Below are 17,414 nucleotides of genomic sequence, written 5' to 3'. Positions count from 1 at the left end.
TAACACACTGCTCTCGCTTAGATCGTCCAAGGGAGGGCGCTTAGTCACCACGCAGAGCTCCAGACAGGCCCCAGTCAACATCATTTCAGCCTCACCTATACTTTTCTATCGCAAATTATACAACAATGCCTGCCACAGAGAAGCCCAAACGATTTGAATACGATACTATACGGAAAACGCGATTCTTTGATGCCTATGACACACTTCCGAAAAGCTGTTCTTTTAATAGTCTTTGTAAAAGAGAGAGAATAGAGATCCATCCATCAACAGGTCGAACTTGGCTTAAACAGCGCGAACAGTGTGGTCGAGCTGCATATCGAAAGACTCATAAGCTTAGTACACGTTTCGGACAACCCTCTCGAATAAGTGATTCCGATATACATCGCTTATTAGACCCTTCCAGTCCTCTCCATTACCAATCGTACGATGAACAAGCCCTCGATGTTATGGTTCCAGGCCTGTGGCCTGTCGCAAGATGCCCCTGTTGGTTTCTACTGCCCTAACTTTCCTTTCACTGCCTATTACCCCTAGGCTAGGCCTATTTCGGACAGCTTAGTGTTTTCCCTTGTATTTAATTACCTTCAACTGTTTTGCTAGCTACATCTCCTTTTTGGGGAACAATGGGAATCGTCAAGACCAACTTGCGTTATGACTCTACAGCAACTGAGCTAAAGCAGCCAACTTGCTTAATCGTCACCCACGCGAAATGCGACATGGCCTGTCTCCTGAATGATAGTCACGTGACTAAGTCAACTGTCGAAGTCTTGGACATCGCGCACACGTCGTAGATAGCTGTCGCAGGCCAAGGCATGAGCTCTAGGAGTCCAAGGCTACAAACTGCATTAATAATCTTGCCGTGACTCTCGTATATCTGTAGGGCCGGGGAACCAGGCATTCAGCTAGAACAAAAAAAACTTACACACAACTTACACACAACAACTTCGCTGCTGGAACAACAGCACCTCACCCCCAACCATTTTAGCACATCACGTGCGACAATAGCTCTTCTTCTTTAGCTTTGCAATACAGGAGATGCGAACCCGCAAGCGGGTTTCGCTCAAAGAGAGCCTGGAGGAACGAAGCTAGAGTTCGCAGTCTTCGAATCTCCCTTAAAAGAGTACTCGAATTATATTCACAGAAGCATCATAAAAGGCTTATTTTCCATTGTTCTAGGTTGGTTTTAAGACATGATGCTACGGCAGTCATATGATAGGCCAAAGAGTCAACATATTGTATACCATAAAGCAACAAAGCAAGGAATGAATTCGCTATTTTGGATGCGATGATCCTACATAGAATGATATAGTTTATATTCCCAATTCAATTGTTTTTAGAATAATAGCGACTTGCCTAGTCCGGTTCGAATTTCACTACGACGACGAATCCCTCGAATTTATTCATAATACCTCTAAGTCAAAGCACCCAGTTTCCGGTCATCCCAGTTTCCGGCCACCACAAACAATCCATTTGATCCACGTATTGCCCTAGAGTTACACAAATAGAACAGCCACCATATATATTTCTATACATCTAGTTCAAATACAGAGCATAAGTGCTCGAATCTAGATTTGCGTGCTCTGAAATCCTCTCCGCCTTTTCCGCAGCTTTCCGCTCCGCTTCTTTGGCCGCCTCCTGCAACGCAACGATTTGCTCAATTGTAGCAAATCTTTCGTTCAAATCAGGCTAGACTCGTTTCCTTTTCCTCGTAGTCGAACCACCTAGATCTTGAATAGTTTTTTCAAGTTGTAGAACGTGTGCTTTAAGTGCAGCGATTTCGGTATTCTTCTCCGCCAGGGACTTGGCCAACTTCCCCTAGAATCCCCCGAAGTCTCGCGATGATATTCCCTCAAACTTTTGCTTATATATGTCCTGTAGCCCCTTTAGTATGCTATAGGTATACGGAATTAGTTTAGGGGTCACACGACTGGGCATTACGGTGTGAATTTCGTTCAATTACGAAACTATTTAATACTTTGGCTGGGTTAAAGGGCACCATTCCTGTTCCACGAAACCCTGCACGTATGTTATGCGAATTTAGAGCCGTATTTCGAGATTTATAATATATTTCTATAAAATTATGCTTCTTAACTGGTGCAGAGTCATCAAGCGAAGATAGGCGGCTCAGTTCTTTATGATATCTTGATTTCAGGGGCGAAAAGCATGCAATATCTAAAGGCTGGAGGACATGGGAAGAATGGGCTGGCAAACATAAAATAAATACCTTACTATCTTTCGCCGACTTCATGAGCTGGATCTTAGCATGCGTACCGTGCCCGGCGCATACCAAAAAGCGCTATTCTCGGGAGTCTTCTTCTCCATTTTGGTTCAGGGGTTTGGCCTCCCGTAAGAACTTTTTCTCGAGCCATTATAAGCCAATTTCGTTGGATGTCTAGGCAATTTCTGAGGACGTATAATGCCAGTTCGGGATATCGCGAGAAGGGAACTACGTCGACTGCAGAGATTTGCCTTTAAGGATAATCAGGGGCGTAATTGATCGGCCATCTGCATATATGTATTCTAGGATAGAGACCCATTCTCTATCTTTAGGAATCTTCACGTATATCGTGTTCTTCTTCCTCTTTTGCTTCTCCTAGACTGGTGTAATTACGCGGCCATTAATTCCGCACCCTAGGGCGATGCTATGCTCATTAAAATTCCACTGGTTATTGGTTTTAATGTTATACCTTTCGATAATGCGTGTATAAGCCGAAAAGAACTCCGAAATAACATCTTTTGTGGCAGAATTTATTCTAGAAGCCTCGATCGTCCGTCCGATAATCGTTTCTTACCTCAGGATTCCGGAGTAGAAACCCGTCGGTCTAATTTGTGCCGCAGGGAGTGTTATCTCTATTTTCTTTCGCAATCAGTTCTGCCATTTAGCGAACCTGGGCATGCGAAGGGGCCCTCCCGCAAAGGTCTTCTTCCGTAATCCACTAGACCTGTCATGGGCCCAAACCACGAAGGATTTGGTAAGCTGGTAACGCTGTTGAATTGCTAAAGAGAGAAGGAGAAGATCTCTCTCACTGCGATCTGCTATTTACATCTGTGGGCAAACGGTCTACCTATCCCTTCTGCCTTAGGCCGCAAGGCCACAACACACAGACTGGGCGAAGCCCAAGACTGTCACAAGACCAGCCATTTTTCTTGATCTTTTGACAACTTTTGCAACTTCTCGGCCCCTTTTTGATGGGATTCGGTGCCCTTTTAGATATGTTCTTAGAGAGTAGAGTACTTAACGCCATAAGCCTCCGCAAATTTGTGAATCGATGGGAATTCTCGATCTCAAAAAGCTTATATAGCTTCAGCAATTGCACTTTCATTTATAGGAGGCATATTGAAAAAGAATCCATCGTTGTTGGATTTATTTGCGTTATCAAATTAGTCAGTCTCGACAATCAGAGTGAAGTCTCGACCATTAGAGTCCGTCTTAACCATCCGAGCCAGACTCAACGATCGGACTCAGTCAGGCGCAAGGTCAGAATCCGGCAGTGTCTGCGGACGCGAAGTGGACGCCGCGGAGCGTGTAGTTTTATAGTTCGTTCCAATCATATCACAGGGGCTAAAGCGGGGGGGCCGATCGCGATGTCGACGAAGGCGTGTCAACGACGGCTGTGGTTGAGGGGGACAAATCACGTGAAACTCACGTGAATATCATGTGATTTAAGGTCGAGTTAGAAGTTTGTTGTCTCCCCTCGTGCGACCAAAGACCTTACGGAACTTCGTTCCTCCAGGCAAATGAAAGTGGTTCTCGTAACTTCTGCGATCAAACCGTCTCACTCGAATTCAATGTTAAAGGGAAAACAGTACAACGAAACGTACAGAAACGGTCTGGAGCCCAACGATTTCGAAAGCCCTATATCATAGCTATCTCCCTAGCAAATAAACGAAGACGGGTCTCGTTTGGCCAACGATACAAGGGCAAAATATTAACGAGATTCTGGCGATACGTCTACTACACAGACGAAGCCCATTTCAATTCTCGAGATCTCTCAGATCGACCTGAATATGAGCTTCGGGGTCCCCGGAGCAAGTCAACGTCTTCAAAATCTCCAGGAGACAGGATCACTCCCACTCAACGTTACCGTTCACGTCGCAAGCGGTGTTTCGTACGGCCACAAAGGTCCACTCGTCTTCTACAACGATCCAGCTTGTCCGACCGTCCCGAAAGCCTACAGACCACGCGCCCCTCGCCGATCTGGCATTGAATCAGAAGAGCAACATGCTGAGAACGTCCGAATCTTTCGAGAAACAGCTGATCGACCAGAGGTCGAATTAAAGCCTAAAGGAAACTCTATGAGCCAGAAATTCTATCTAAAAGAAGTTCCTCCGCATCATATTAAACATATTAAATGGCTCGAGGCTAAATTTAATCGGAAATTCTTCTTTGTTGAGGATAACGACCCATCTCATGGAACTCGTTCTATGAACAATCCCGTTATACAATGAAAAAGAGATGAAGATCTCCTCTTACTTGATTACCCCGCTCAATCATCTGATCTAAGTCCACAGGAGCCAGTTTAGAGAGCGATGAAACAGGTACTTCGAGGTGGATCGTGGCATTCGGTGGAGGAGTTTAAGCAAGCTATTCGGGCTGCCTTCGCTCGGTATCACAGCAATCAATTCGTGGATATATTAGTGAGATGCCTCCGCGTTGTAAAAAGCTCATCGAGCTAAAAGGAGGCCGAATTCGCTCTGATAAGTGGTAAAAAATGAAATAATTGATGAATCTGAGCCTTTGCCAAGCCCTCTGCACGGTGACTAAGCGCCCCCCCTTCACCCTTCATGTTGAATCGAATGGGGGCACAAGGCCACAAGGCACTAATGTATGTAATTAGTCAGCCCGGGTAGTTCCCCACATGGGCCTCGCCGAGAGGCCTGACGGGCGTATGAATCTCTCTCTCTCTCTCAGGTCTCACTCTCTCGATCGATGTAGATATCAGGAAGATCAAGTGTCAAATGGGACTTTATGCAAGAGTTGTGGAACACTGAAAGTTGAATTCATTAGGGGTTGAATAATTTGCGCTTTAGCGATCTATGAAATACCCGACGTATGAACCCTCCTCGATTTACACTGGCGGTCTTTTCGACGTCGTTCCATGTTTAGCAATGACCGATCCGGTCTCAATTGCTGGGCTGGTGATTGCAGTCGGCCAAGTGGCAACTGCTTTGTGCTCATATGGTGCCGCCCTGAAGGATCGGAAAGAGGAGACGAGAAGTCTGATGCTGGAAGTTTTTGCGCTTAAGGGTATTCTGGAATCCGTCTCCGCTGATTTCGAAGACCGTTTACCCAGGAATTCCGACTTAGCGGATGAGGAATCATGGCCAGCAATGGTGTCGATGACACGGGAGACACTTGTGGCTCTTCAGAAACGGCTCAAGGTGCCGACAGGCGTGCTAAATAATGCAAAGAGAACACTCACCTGGCCTTTTGCGAAACGGGATATCGATCGATATATTGCGTCTCTTGAACGGTCCAAAACATGGTTTCTCATGATCATTATGAATGAGACTTCAGCGCTGACGACAAAAGTGCACGCCGATATGAAGTCGTTGTCAGACACAATACATGAAGACATAATAGAACGCAAATCAGAAAGCCTCCTAAAAGACACCGAAGAGATCATCCGTTGGCTCGCCCCCGTACGACCCGAAGAAGAGCACGCGGATCTAACTCAGCTTCGGGCTCCAGGCAGTGGAGAATGGTTCTTCGACAAGGAATTCCATGGCTGGCTGAGCTCTGTTGGCGATAAGAGACGAATCATGTGGGTTACAGGCAAATGTAAGAGAAAGTTCCATTTCGGGGACGTCTCAGATATAGCTGTACTGACACTAATTGCTTTGGCAATAGCGGGAGCGGGAAAGACTATGATATTGTTCGTAGGACCGTATTATCCGCTTTTGCATATCTAGCTCACAGCAACCTAGTTCCTGCATCGTTGAGAAACTCCAGAGTCGCTGTCAATCCTCTAACAATAGAGTATGCGGATTTCATTATTGTTCTCTGAATAACGCGAGTACGCAGCAGCCGGCCAACGTGCTGGGCTCGATCCTTGCGCAAGCCGCTGAGAGGAAGCCCGAAATAATCGAGTGGATTCGGCCAATTCGGAGACACGACTATCATTTAATCACACGGAATACTCTGAGTGTCCACGAGCTTATCGAGCTTTTACGGAAGTCCATAAATATATTCGAGGAGTTCTTTATACTCGTTGATGCACTTAATGAAACGCCTCACCAGGGCACCATATTGTCCGCTCTGGCAGAGCTTGTGGCAGTTGCACCTACTCTACGAGTACTAATAACTTGCACAACAGATGCAGATACACGCCCGGAAACTAGTTCCATGGTCATCACTCGGTACATGGCGGCGTCTATGATCAATCATGACATAGCGAGCTATGTTGACTACCGAATGAAATCAGAGCCAGTATTCAGTTGCTTGAGCAAAGCAACCCGCGAACAAGTGTTGGAAACAATCGCATCTACAGCGAACGGCATGTAAGTTAACTTTCCGTATATTCTGATCCCATCTCATCTTTCTGACACCTCTCAAGGTTTCGCTGGGCTCAACTGTCAATGGACCACCTCTCTTCTCTCCGCACCGGTCGCGCTATAAAGTCCGCCTTGAACGACCTCCCCACCACTCTCCACGAAACGTACGCCACAATCCTCTCACGCATCCCCCCATCCGACCGCTCGCTGGCCCGAGATGTCCTCCTCTGGCTCAGCTTCAGCGTGCGGCCACTTACCATCCACGAACTCGCGGAAGCCGTTGTCCTCCACGACTCTGACCGGTCCTTGGACGAAGATTGCCGACTCGCAAAGCCCAAAGCGCTGCTGACTCTCTGTCAGGGGCTGATTCACGCGGAAGTAGGGTTGAGCTACAGTGAAAGCAATATACCACCTGCAGCGAAGATGTTGTCCGACAATGCTAGCGTTAAGCTATCTCATGATTCAATTCGGACGTTTCTTATGTCGGACTGGATCAAAACTTCAAGCGTCTCGGGGTTTGCATTGGATAGTGTGTCGAGCAACAGAGAGATAATGCGGAAATGTCTAACATATCTCTACTTCGACGAGTTCTCCAACGGTCGCGTTACCGGATCTGTTCACCTACGCAACCGATTCCGAGCGCACCCATTGCTACTGTACGCGGCATACTTCTGGCCGTATCACGCAGAACTTACCGCACTGAAACCCGCTGACGTGGATCTCATCCTCTCCTTCTTCGCAACGAAATCTGGGAAACACGGAGGGAACTTCGATTCCTGGGCCCAGTTCCTGATCGGGACCACGGACACGAAACCGATCGAACAGACGCAGCCGCTGTATTACGCGGCGTCGTATGATATGGTGTCGATAATCAAGCTGCTGCTTAAACGAGGAGATGACGTGAAAATCGATCGAAGAGGGGGAAGGTATTACTCTACGCCACTTTTCGTGGCAGCTTGGAGAGGGAATACTGAGGCAGCAAAGCTTCTAGTTGAAGCAGGAGCAAACCCTGATTCGATAGATAACAGCGGGTATACGTGCCGTGAGATGTTACAACATCGCGGTATGGATGAGGTTTTGGCGCTAATAGCTCGCAAAAAGGGTTTAAGAATCACGAAAGATTAGCTGTAGTGCCAATGGAGGGTTCCTCTATCCTTTCTTTCTCAGGTTTCATGATGGGGCGAGGGATAGGCATGATTCAATTGTGGGGGTGGGTTTTAGGGTGGAAGAGTGGCTAGATTGGGCGGCATATCAAACCACGATGGAAATGAATTAGAACTTCAAACAATATCTAGCAGCTTAGATAATTGGATTAAATTCACTAATCCACCAAAATAAGTACGGAATACGGTAATGGTGCGAAGATAACACGCTTCGACGCGTCCTGGGACTATTTCCTGTACATTGGGCTGGCTAACGCCCATTACAAGTAATGAGCGTGGGGCGCGAGTAAAGGGAAAGAATAGGGGTATAGAATCGAGTACGGAATAAAGCCGTGGGGAAACACCAAGAAACACAGATATTCTGTGACACATGAGGAAGTTCAGACAGTGGCGCTAAGCTTCCCTACTCCCTTCATAGAGCTCGATAAAAATATCGTCAGGCGTATCGACCGGACAAACTTCTGTGAAAACCTTAGAAAGGAAACTAAGGTCAGTAAGCGTGATTAACGTTAAATATTCGACAGGGTGGATAAACTGATTCGATATCGCATGGTTGATTTGCTCATTATGGATACACGAGCCTTATCTAGAGTCGGCTGCACATTCAGATCGTCAACTCGCTCTTATGCTGCCTTTGCTCTGCAGGGTCTTAAATGGGCCGAAAACGGCCACGACGAGCATAGTACGTTGCGTAACTAAAGATTTATTTGTAATAGGGTGCCGAAGGGTGTCATAGGCCCAAACCACGAAGGATTTGGTAAGCTGGTAACGCTGATGAATTGTTAAAGAGAAAGGAAAAGATCTCTCTTACTGCGATCTGCTATTTACATCTGTGGGCGAACAGTCTACCTATCTCTTCTGCCTTAGGCCGCAAGGCCACAACACACAGACTGGACGAAGCCCAAGACTGTCACAAAGGGACCGTATAAAACCCGAACTGTTGGGCCGATGAAGTACAATACTCAGTAGGAGGGTTGGTGTCGCAAGATGCCCCTGTTGGCTTCTACTGCCACCTAACATTCCTTTCACTGCCCTCTACCCCTGGGCTAGGCCTAATCAGGGCTCTTCAGTCTTCTCCTATGTATTTAAGTTATCTTCATCTGCCTTACTAGCTAGATCCCCTTTTCTAGATAATGGGAATCGTTAACTAATACCAATTTGCGTTAACTATGACTCTACAGTAACTGAGCTTAAGCAGCGATCGTGCTTAATCATCATCCCCGCAAAATGCGACAGTTGGGATCAGGACAGAAGCAGCGACTATCCATAGCTAGTTCCCTAACTAGTTAAGGCATTGGATATATTAGAGCCGCCCTTGCTCAACGTTGGCACAACTATACTGGTCATAATTCCTCATCGCGAAGTACAAATTGCATTTGAGAATTAATCCATTATCCATGCCTCCTGAACTGGAGAGTTAATTCCTATGGTTTATTAAGAGGTCGATGGCAGATTTGGACCTAGGTGTATCGCACATAGACAAGGAAGAACCATAACATGGAAGCCCTGTTTCGATCTTCCGTCGAAATGAACTGGACCCATCTCAGTCGCAGTCCCTCTTTAATTTCTTGATTCAGATCCGTATTGGCTCTTTCACCGTGATCAATAGGGCAAAGGACAGATTAAAAACTTCGGATTCGCTCGTAATGCACTCTCAAGACCGCTATCAACTCGAATCAATCATAAATTAGTTGCACAAATGCTTTCATAAGCCGAATATGGCATAGACCGCATTTTCAATGCTTGGAAGAGACGGAAAATTATGCACCGCAACGGTATGCTTCGCGAGAGTTGTCAAAGCACGTGCTCTGGATCATGTCAGGACAGCACCCGTATAAATAGTGGGCAGGAGAACTTGACCACAATAGCGAGAATCGGGTAAAGGAAGCAAGATGGGACTATCGAAGAGCTGGCTGACAGTTTTGCTTCTCGGTCAAGGTATTGCTGGCCTACCAGCTTTGCCAGACTCTGATCGACTGGGTATGTTGCAGCGTCAATGAGGACTGAGATACTCGACTGATCAGATCCAAAGGTCGCCGCCAGTTAGCAGTTCCTCTACCACAAGGACTGAATCCTATCCAACCAGCGACAATTGAAAAGTTGGCTCCATTGCTATATCCAATTGCAGAGCGAGAGATTGTGCGCTACGGTCCACTTAAGCTTCGACCTGCTGGTGTGAGTCAATACGATCCAGATGGCAGTTAACCATGCAAGAAACTGACTGAAATGAACAGGCTGCGCATACGGATGCAACTCTTGATCCCAATGGCAGTGCCTTCAGTGGAGTGCTTGAAGGGCTCTGCAAGAACTGCATCATCCTCTTTGGCAGTACCGACCTGACTTATGAGAATGGATCTCATGCAGACATAGCCACTGGAGTCTACAATCACCATGTTTTTATAGGGAATATGGGAAAGACTACACCGAATCCATTCAATTGCTCCACTGAAAACCTTCCCCCTTTGCCCGGTGCCTCAACTACACCAGCCGCAGGATCAGAGGCTGGAGGCCACTCCAATGGTTCCGAATCCAATATGGACAGCCACTCACATTCACATTCAAAGAGACAATTCGCTGGCCTTACGCAGATCATGGGGAGTGGGGACGATGGGACTCCAATTGATTATTTTGTGAGGAAAGGTAACCTAAAGGCTGGATCATATGTCAGTCCCACGGACAGAATCATCCATTCTTCGGAGTTTGTGAACTACAGGAAAGAAGAGCAAAGCGTTTACATCACCATCCAATATGAGTACGTCCCTGGTCGCCCCGAAGGATACAAAGACGCCTCCATGACATCCGTGAGCGTCTTGGGATGCAGAGGCGTTGCATACTGTAAGTACTCCTTTGACATTTCATATTTACTGGACTCTGACACTGATGCCATCTAGATCCGCCTGCGAACAAGTCAACCACCATGCTCTCACCTTCCTACACAGTAACCAGAGCCGGGACTTTGTACAACATGCATGCTCACCTCCACGATGGTGGTGTTGATGTGAGCCTGTACGTCAATCGCATGCTAGTATGTACTTCAACCGCTCTGTATGGAGGTGAATCAGGTACTCTTGTCCTCGAAGGTTCTGAGTGGCGAACCATTCAGAACTATACGAAGTGCCTGGATCCTGTCAGTGTGAAGAAAGGGGATGAGGTTATCGTCGCAGCAACATATGATCTCATCAAACACAAACTGTAAGTTGCCACTAACTGGTTCTCAATTTTCCATGATCCCTAGCTGATGAAATGGATCTTCTAGACGTCCTATGGCATCAATGGGTCATGGTGACCACAGCTCAGAAGGGATGGTCTCTGATGCAGGAGGGGCAGAGGCAATGGGAATGCTGGCCATCATCTTTGCTGCGGACGACAGTCTTCCTGCTGCAAATACATCTTCAACGGTAATGAATGCTACCACTGGAGCGAATGCTATACGCTCGTAATGCTGTGACTAGCTTCAATAGGATTAATTCTCTTGTCAATACGAACTAGGAGGAGAGCACTTGCGGTCTCTTTGTTCTGTAAATCCTCAATTGCTAAGCCCATATCATCCAATGCATCGAATACATGTGCCTGAAAGTAATGCTGGCAGATGTGCTGATATTGAGAAGCTATTAGTGGACTACGGAACATCGCCAGAGACGAGAGAAAACCCTTCGCCTCCTGGATAAGGCTAATCTAAGAACACCTGAGCGGCCAGTAGCTAGCAAGGAATCGGGTTTGAAAGCGCATTTTGGTGATGGTTTCTAGCTTTGGTGATTTGTTGTGGTAGGTTGACGTACAGATGTTTGTATGATCGCAAAGGTAACCAGGGCTTTTTGGAAGGCATGTACTCCGTATTAGGTGTCACAGAATATCTGTGTTTCTTGGCGTTTCCGCACAGCTCCATTCCGTATTCGATTCTATCCCTATTCTTTCCCTTTTTAGGTGTTACAAAGACAGATAGTAGAGAAGATGTGGATTCCTATTCCATGCACGGTCCATCTGGTTCATTCCTTTTTAGCGCCGGGAGGGGCTTGGTGGCGCCAAGTTAGCGTACTAATAGACTCCAATCACAACGCGGTACGAAAATTACAGCTTTTGCGCCTTTTTGCCCGCTCCATTGCTCATCGCAACTCTAATCTGTACAATCGAAGCGATCAACTATGCTTTCGATGCTCCCATCAGCTTCAGACACCACCGCTTCCGATGACGAGGTATCTGAGGATGAGCTCACCACTGAATTTGTATGGGGAGTGCCGTCTGATGCTACCACCGCTGTGGAAGCGGATCCGGAGTCCCAATTACAGCAACCTCAGGTTGAGCCTGCAACATCCTCCGCTGGATCTCTCCCTACGCTAATTGGACAACCTGGGGATGCCTCCTACGTAGCTATTGATCCTGCTACTAAGAGGCCTTTAGGGCAGCCTGGGACGTACTTTAAAAAGATGCAAGGATACGTCTCATACTAGCACTACCCCGAAGCGTTGCTTGATCTCTTCATTGGCGTCCAAGGCCCTCTCTGCGCTACCGACACCCAGAGTGTATCCTATGGGACTCCAGGTTGTACTGGCTGCGGGATTTTCCATAGCAATGGTCAGTCCCTAGACCCAATGCTTCACGATCGCCCTCCCGCTTCCTTCGAAGAGCTTGCTGAGCGATGGGATCTTAATTACAATGTCCGAGACAAGTTACGTTACCAACTGCGTAACCCGGCACCCATCGCTGTGCCCCTAAAAGATCATTCCACCATCTCACAGCTTCTCCCTTAATACACTCATCCACATCCCTTCACAGCTTGCAAACCTAACCCCCTCCCTATCCTTCACTTGGACGTCTAAGTACACTTTCCTCCCTTCAATTTTGTTGAGGCTTGCCGTCACTAGCACGACCTGCGGCGTCCCTAACGGCTTTAGGAACCGTACATTCATACCCGCCGTGAACATCGCAACTCCGTGCATGTTCAGAACATTCGATGGCATCTTCTCTTTGTGTTTTGCTTCGACTTCAGTGTATAGCTGATGGTTGATATAGATAAGAGAGCCCATCGCTTCGTCGATCAGCGTGGACATGAGCCCGCCGTGTGCGGACCCGTTATAGCCATTCGTTCCGGGACGGAGGTCTAGCATTAAGGTGGAGGAGTGGATCAGGAGACGGAGACCAGATGAGGTTGGAGAGGGTGAAATGGTAGCAGGGGAGAACGGGTCTTGGTAGAAGCCGATTGCATGGGGAATTAAGTCGCTGCTTCTGAGATTGATGCGGAAGAATTGGTCTTGTGTTGGGAGAGCGCCGTTGGCGTCTGGTTCGAGGCGGCACGTGGGTGTGTATGGAACAATGCCGGGTTTTTCGAGAAGCGCCGCGCACCAGGGAATAGATTGGAAGTAGTCCATTGTCGACGATCCGCAGTGATGTCTAGGTGTAATGGTTTACTCTTGTTGAGCGACACAAATTCAGGCCCCTTAATGGGGAAATGACGTGGATTGCTAGATGCGACAACCAATGCACACGATCACACGAGAGGATAGGTATTGTATTAATATACTTTCCTTATTGGGCCCGAAGATTTGGCATACACATACGACACAAAGTACCGGGTAACCGAGGTCCTACAGCTGTCAGCACCATGATTAGTTTATCTGTTTCCACTACATTTGCTAAGGTTCGCAATGTTCTGCTGTCGAGGTCATTCTACGTCAAGGTCGGTACGTCTTGCAAAACATTTACACAAGGTTATCGGTTGTGATTTGATTGGCTTATTGCTTCTAGCGCGCTCGACCATGGGCCATATGTGGGAATGGATCGTGAACATCCAATCGGCTTGGCCTGAACAAAGTTCGACCGACCAATGATACGGAATACTGGAAGACTTGGTGTAAATCATGTGAAAGCTTTTCTCGGCTCCATTTCGTGAAGTCTGACGTCCACCGATTCGGCAATATTAATGGCATGTATATAGCCTGGACTATCTGCCCTATTTTCATTTAGGTAATACTGCAATCTGTTTCTACTCAGCCTTCATCATGGCTCCAAAAGCATTGCATCCCTTGAGTTTGTCAATCTCACTAGCATATATGCGAGCTTTTACCGCGAAGCATTATGTCTTCGTGGTTGTTATAGTTACATACCTTGCACTCGTTCGTTGGTTGCGTTACAAGCGTACAAACAGGATTGCGTCTCCCTTTACGGATGGTAAAAGGCCGTTGTCGAGCATGACTACGCAGGAAGCGTTCGAAATCATGACCCAGCTGCAATCGCTTGAGTTTCCTTATGCGATGAACAAGGCGCGAAGTGTTGCTCTTCTGAAGGTATGTAGTAGTACTCTAACCCTTGTGGTATTGCCGCTGACTTGATTATATAGGCGGGCGGGATACCCACGATGTCAAAGCTGTTTGCCGTCACGGGTCAAAATAACGCCAGGAATGCAGGAAGGCGAGCTGTCGATACGGAGGTTCTTCTACGTGAGTCACAAACACAGCCACGGGATTCTGAGCGCTACATGGATGCTGTTGCACGAATGAACTACCTCCACGCTCGATATCGTAAAGCGGGAAAGATTCTAGACATGGACCTTCTGCACACGTTGGGCGACGGAGCGTTGGAGATCGTGCATGTTATAGATAACGAAGAGTGGCGGAATCTCAGCGATGTCGAAAAGTGCGCCGTGGGAATCTTCCATCGCAACCTTGGCGAAGACTTGGAGATCCTATTTACTCCATTAGAAAGTTTTGAGTTAGGATGGCAGGATGGGTTGCATTTTATGACTGAGCTGATTGAATGGACGAAGGAATATGAGAAAGAGGTTGCAAGACCGACGGCAACAGGAGATCAGTATGTGAGAGTCTATGTTGATTCAGCCACCAAGAAGTTGGGCAAGGGAGTCACGGCACTCCTTAGACAGGTCGTTGGTTCGGATCTGGATGATACGATGAGGACAAGCCTCTGCATCGAAGCCCCTGGGCCGTTCGTGTCTGCTCTCCTATTCGCTATCAGGAACACCCGCAAGATGCTCCTCCGCTACCTTGCGCTACCCCGCCCAGAGGTTTTCGCCTATCAATCCGTCGCGTCTACACCAAATGCTGAGGGCTTGTACAACTTCGGTCATGGGGGCTTCCAGCCTTGGTATGTTCAACCTGGCTTCTGGTCGATTTGGAGTCCTGGCGCAGTGCTTCTGAGGATGTTTGGCGCTAGGAAACCCGGCAGCAAAGGCGACAGGTATAAGCCAACGGGGTATGACCTAAAGTCGATCGGACCGCCACCGCAAGAGGGCAAGGGTCTTGAGGATATGAGGGCGACGGTCGAGTTTATGAAGGGTCGGGGAGCAGGAGAGTGTCCGTTTGCGGGCATGAAGAGGCGTAAGGAGTTTGTTGCGGCAAAAGAGTAAAGATAATCATGTAAAGAAGTTAATAATGTTGTAGGCCAAGCAAGGCCTTAGAGGCCCCGAACTGGCATTATACGTCCTCAGAAAATGCCTGGACATCTAACGAAATTGGCCTACAATGGCTCGAGAAAAGGTTCTTACGGAGGCCAAACCCTGAACCATTATGGAGAAGAAGACCCCCAAGAATGGCGCCTTTTGGTATGTGACGGGCACGGTACGCATGCTACGATCGAGCTTATGAAGTTGGCGAAAGATAGTAAGGTATTTATTTTGTATTTGCCAGCCCATTCTTCCCATGTCCTCCAGCCTTTAGATGTTGTATGGTTTTCGCCCCTGAAATCAAGATATTATCGTGATCCGTTACAATAAGTACTCTTTAGACATTTTCTCTTACGATATATTCGTACTTATAAGGCGGCTAGGTTCATTCTCGCGCGTCTTCATGTTGACTCGCTCCTTGATAAAAGGAATAGACAGAAAGTGATGTCCACTCTAGGGAAGCTGTCGAAAGGTTCGGCAGCGCTTAACGAGGTCTATAGCGGGGCAATTAAGCGAATAGATAGATAATTAGCCGAGGATCGTTCGCTGACCAGGCGTGCTCTATCCTAGATAACATATGCCTAACTAACGTAATCCACCAGCGAGTCGCCCAAACTACCGAGTCGCCCATCTCATCCCCATAACAGCGATCATCACGGTTTTTTCGCAATGTCTCAACAACAGCACCCTCAATTACCTTCAAATGAAGCTAGAATTAACCTAGCTATCCAGACTATCGAACAAAACCAAGTTCAATCAATTCGAGAGGCTGCAGAAGTGCCTGGAGGAACGAAGAGACGGGAGGCTTGAGTGCCTAACAAAGTGACTCAAGGTTTATGCTTATCTCAGCAAGCTCAGAGCCTCAGACGGTATCTTCAGATGCTGCACGTGACTATAATGTGGCGGTGCAGGCAAGGCATCTTTAGATGCCGTCTGAGGTCCATTTGTAAGATTTGTGTGGACGCGTAGTTGAAGTTTTCAGAGTTCCCAGCCGTTTCAGCCAACCATTTAACTTTCAGTACTCGAAAGTTCACGCGGGGCTAGGTAAAGGGTAAAAGGACCCACTCTTTTATAGTATATTAAAAAATATATCGAAATAAGCCTACAATAAAAGATTAGCATCGGCGGTTTCGAAGGGCACGCGTAGTTGAACTTTTGGGGGCGACCCCGGTCGCTAATTTTGGTGGAGTATCTGGTCTGATTCAAGACCCAGTAGGTGATTGTCATGTCTTTTATTGTGTATCGCAGGGTCTGATATTATGAAGTTGTAGATAATTGTTGTATCGAGAAGACTACGTACATGCATTGGTTTGATTGATTGATTGATTCATTCATTCCTGAGCCCGTTCCCGCCAACATTGGTTGGCCCACGTGGGGACTGGAGTTCGTACCCACAGATGGCAGTGCTTAAACCGCGCCTGCGTCGATCTCTTGCTCCTGTACGGAATATTTACTGATGATCATGATGTCCCAGTGCAATTCCTACCGAGATCGGGCGAGATGGCACGTCGGCCGGGATGGAGGAAGGTGTCGATCGATATTTTCTAACATCAGGTTATATAATTCGGTTGTCGCGAATCATCTCCTTCACCACCGGAACCAGCAGGATAACTCCATCTACCGTAACCAATCCCTTCAAAGACCTTTGCAAGACTGAGTCAGAAAACCAAACCGGCCTCTACCCTGTCCACACTGAGCTCAACAGCCTCTCGTCACGAGAAAAGATCACAACGCAATGGAGCATTCGATAGAGATGCTACCGCACGAAAAAGCCTCAATGCAGGGCCGTACTCTCCAGGTTGACTTCTCCTGGAAGGACTTCACAGCGAAAGTCGTCGGGAAAGACGATCCAGAGGCAAAACCAGTCTACCTCGTCGACTTCAAATCGCTCAAGCCCCATCTGGTTTTCAAGCGTGCCGAGGACGAGTCGACCTTTGGCACCGGCTCACTGCACACCTTCGGCATCGATGCCGACTGCGAGTTGAACAATCAGTCCATCACGCTTAAAGCACAGAAGCGCTTTAAGGTCGAGTATACCCACCAGTCCCGCACCTACTCCGACACTGACGAGCCCGTAACCATGCACTGGACCAGAGACAGCGACTTCAGGGTCTGGGATTTCATCTGCATGGACGCCGATCAAAGCCCCGTCGCGAAGTATTCCGTAAACTGCTGGGCTTTCAAGAAAATCGGCACTATCGAATTCATGGGGCCGAAAGCGAACAGTGATGCCGTGAAGCAGGAGATATTGGTCATGGGATTGACGCTCTACTACTGCGTTGCACGCCGATCGACCAGTATTCTGTCATTCTTTGGCGCCCTCTTCTCGCAGCCGAGCCACAAAAGCAAAACGGAGTGAGAAGCGC

The 17,414-nt window shown here is 47.6% G+C and overlaps 8 protein-coding genes across 8 annotated transcripts; 5 read left to right on the top strand and 3 right to left on the bottom strand.

Annotated features, from left to right (window-relative positions):
* Window positions 1-2,590: 2,590 nt before the first annotated feature.
* Window positions 2,591-2,764, bottom strand: P152DRAFT_388991 (uncharacterized protein; the record flags this gene model as incomplete). The annotated part of the gene is made up of 1 exon (XM_033675959.1): window positions 2,591-2,764. A coding segment is annotated over one exon (174 nt), but the record flags the coding sequence as incomplete, so codon positions are not given.
* P152DRAFT_409659 (uncharacterized protein) lies at window positions 2,603-3,297 on the bottom strand. Its single transcript, XM_033676947.1, has 2 exons — window positions 3,133-3,297; window positions 2,603-2,939 (listed from the first exon to the last, which is right to left on the bottom strand). The coding sequence occupies exons 1-2, from the start codon at window positions 3,240-3,242 to the stop codon at window positions 2,864-2,866; spliced, it is 186 nt and encodes a 61-aa protein (XP_033538229.1). The 5' UTR covers window positions 3,243-3,297; the 3' UTR covers window positions 2,603-2,863.
* A 430-nt stretch (window positions 3,298-3,727) lies between these two features.
* On the top strand, window positions 3,728-4,709 carry P152DRAFT_454834 (uncharacterized protein). The gene has a single exon (XM_033678663.1). The coding sequence runs from the start codon at window positions 4,006-4,008 to the stop codon at window positions 4,444-4,446; it is 441 nt and encodes a 146-aa protein (XP_033538228.1). The 5' UTR covers window positions 3,728-4,005; the 3' UTR covers window positions 4,447-4,709.
* Window positions 4,710-4,915: 206 nt separating this feature from the next.
* On the top strand, window positions 4,916-7,820 carry P152DRAFT_511343 (ankyrin repeat protein). Its single transcript, XM_033682708.1, has 4 exons — window positions 4,916-5,779; window positions 5,849-5,873; window positions 5,926-6,498; window positions 6,555-7,820. Exons 1-4 carry the CDS (start codon window positions 5,035-5,037, stop codon window positions 7,615-7,617), a joined length of 2,406 nt encoding a protein of 801 aa, XP_033538227.1. The 5' UTR covers window positions 4,916-5,034; the 3' UTR covers window positions 7,618-7,820.
* A 1,727-nt stretch (window positions 7,821-9,547) lies between these two features.
* P152DRAFT_493004 (uncharacterized protein) lies at window positions 9,548-11,095 on the top strand (the record flags this gene model as incomplete). Its single annotated transcript, XM_033682191.1, has 5 exons — window positions 9,548-9,635; window positions 9,688-9,830; window positions 9,890-10,490; window positions 10,547-10,847; window positions 10,912-11,095. The coding sequence occupies 5 exons, from the start codon at window positions 9,548-9,550 to the stop codon at window positions 11,093-11,095; spliced, it is 1,317 nt and encodes a 438-aa protein (XP_033538226.1).
* A 1,149-nt stretch (window positions 11,096-12,244) lies between these two features.
* On the bottom strand, window positions 12,245-13,156 carry P152DRAFT_129489 (uncharacterized protein). Its single transcript, XM_033673755.1, has one exon. The coding sequence runs from the start codon at window positions 13,019-13,021 to the stop codon at window positions 12,386-12,388; it is 636 nt and encodes a 211-aa protein (XP_033538225.1). The 5' UTR covers window positions 13,022-13,156; the 3' UTR covers window positions 12,245-12,385.
* Window positions 13,157-13,702: 546 nt separating this feature from the next.
* Window positions 13,703-15,012, top strand: P152DRAFT_389371 (uncharacterized protein; the record flags this gene model as incomplete). Its single annotated transcript, XM_033675981.1, has 2 exons — window positions 13,703-13,936; window positions 13,990-15,012. 2 exons carry the CDS (start codon window positions 13,703-13,705, stop codon window positions 15,010-15,012), a joined length of 1,257 nt encoding a protein of 418 aa, XP_033538224.1.
* Window positions 15,013-16,508: 1,496 nt separating this feature from the next.
* On the top strand, window positions 16,509-17,414 carry P152DRAFT_454831 (uncharacterized protein). The gene has a single exon (XM_033678662.1). It carries the CDS (start codon window positions 16,784-16,786, stop codon window positions 17,405-17,407), a length of 624 nt encoding a protein of 207 aa, XP_033538223.1. The 5' UTR covers window positions 16,509-16,783; the 3' UTR covers window positions 17,408-17,414.

This window comes from Eremomyces bilateralis, assembly GCF_010015585.1.
Source record: "Eremomyces bilateralis CBS 781.70 unplaced genomic scaffold P152scaffold_2, whole genome shotgun sequence".
NCBI lineage: Eukaryota > Fungi > Ascomycota > Dothideomycetes > Eremomycetales > Eremomycetaceae > Eremomyces > Eremomyces bilateralis.
Note: the sequence above shows the minus strand (reverse complement) of the source record. Positions and strands in the feature narration are given on the sequence as shown.

Bases quoted from the DNA above. Each gene is read 5' to 3' on its own strand.
- P152DRAFT_409659 (XM_033676947.1), bottom strand. From the start codon at position 3,242: ATGGCGTTAAGTACTCTACTCTCTAAGAACATATCTAAAAGGGCACCG. The intron at 2,940-3,132 runs GTCTTGTGACAG...GGCCCATGACAG, and splicing joins AAGATCAAGAAAAATGGCTG to GTCTAGTGGATTACGGAAGA.
- P152DRAFT_454834 (XM_033678663.1), top strand. From the start codon at position 4,006: ATGAGCTTCGGGGTCCCCGGAGCAAGTCAACGTCTTCAAAATCTCCAG.
- P152DRAFT_511343 (XM_033682708.1), top strand. From the start codon at position 5,035: ATGAAATACCCGACGTATGAACCCTCCTCGATTTACACTGGCGGTCTT. The intron at 5,780-5,848 runs GTAAGAGAAAGT...CTTTGGCAATAG, and splicing joins CATGTGGGTTACAGGCAAAT to CGGGAGCGGGAAAGACTATG. The intron at 5,874-5,925 runs GTTCGTAGGACC...ACAGCAACCTAG, and splicing joins GCGGGAAAGACTATGATATT to TTCCTGCATCGTTGAGAAAC.
- P152DRAFT_129489 (XM_033673755.1), bottom strand. From the start codon at position 13,021: ATGGACTACTTCCAATCTATTCCCTGGTGCGCGGCGCTTCTCGAAAAA.
- P152DRAFT_454831 (XM_033678662.1), top strand. From the start codon at position 16,784: ATGGAGCATTCGATAGAGATGCTACCGCACGAAAAAGCCTCAATGCAG.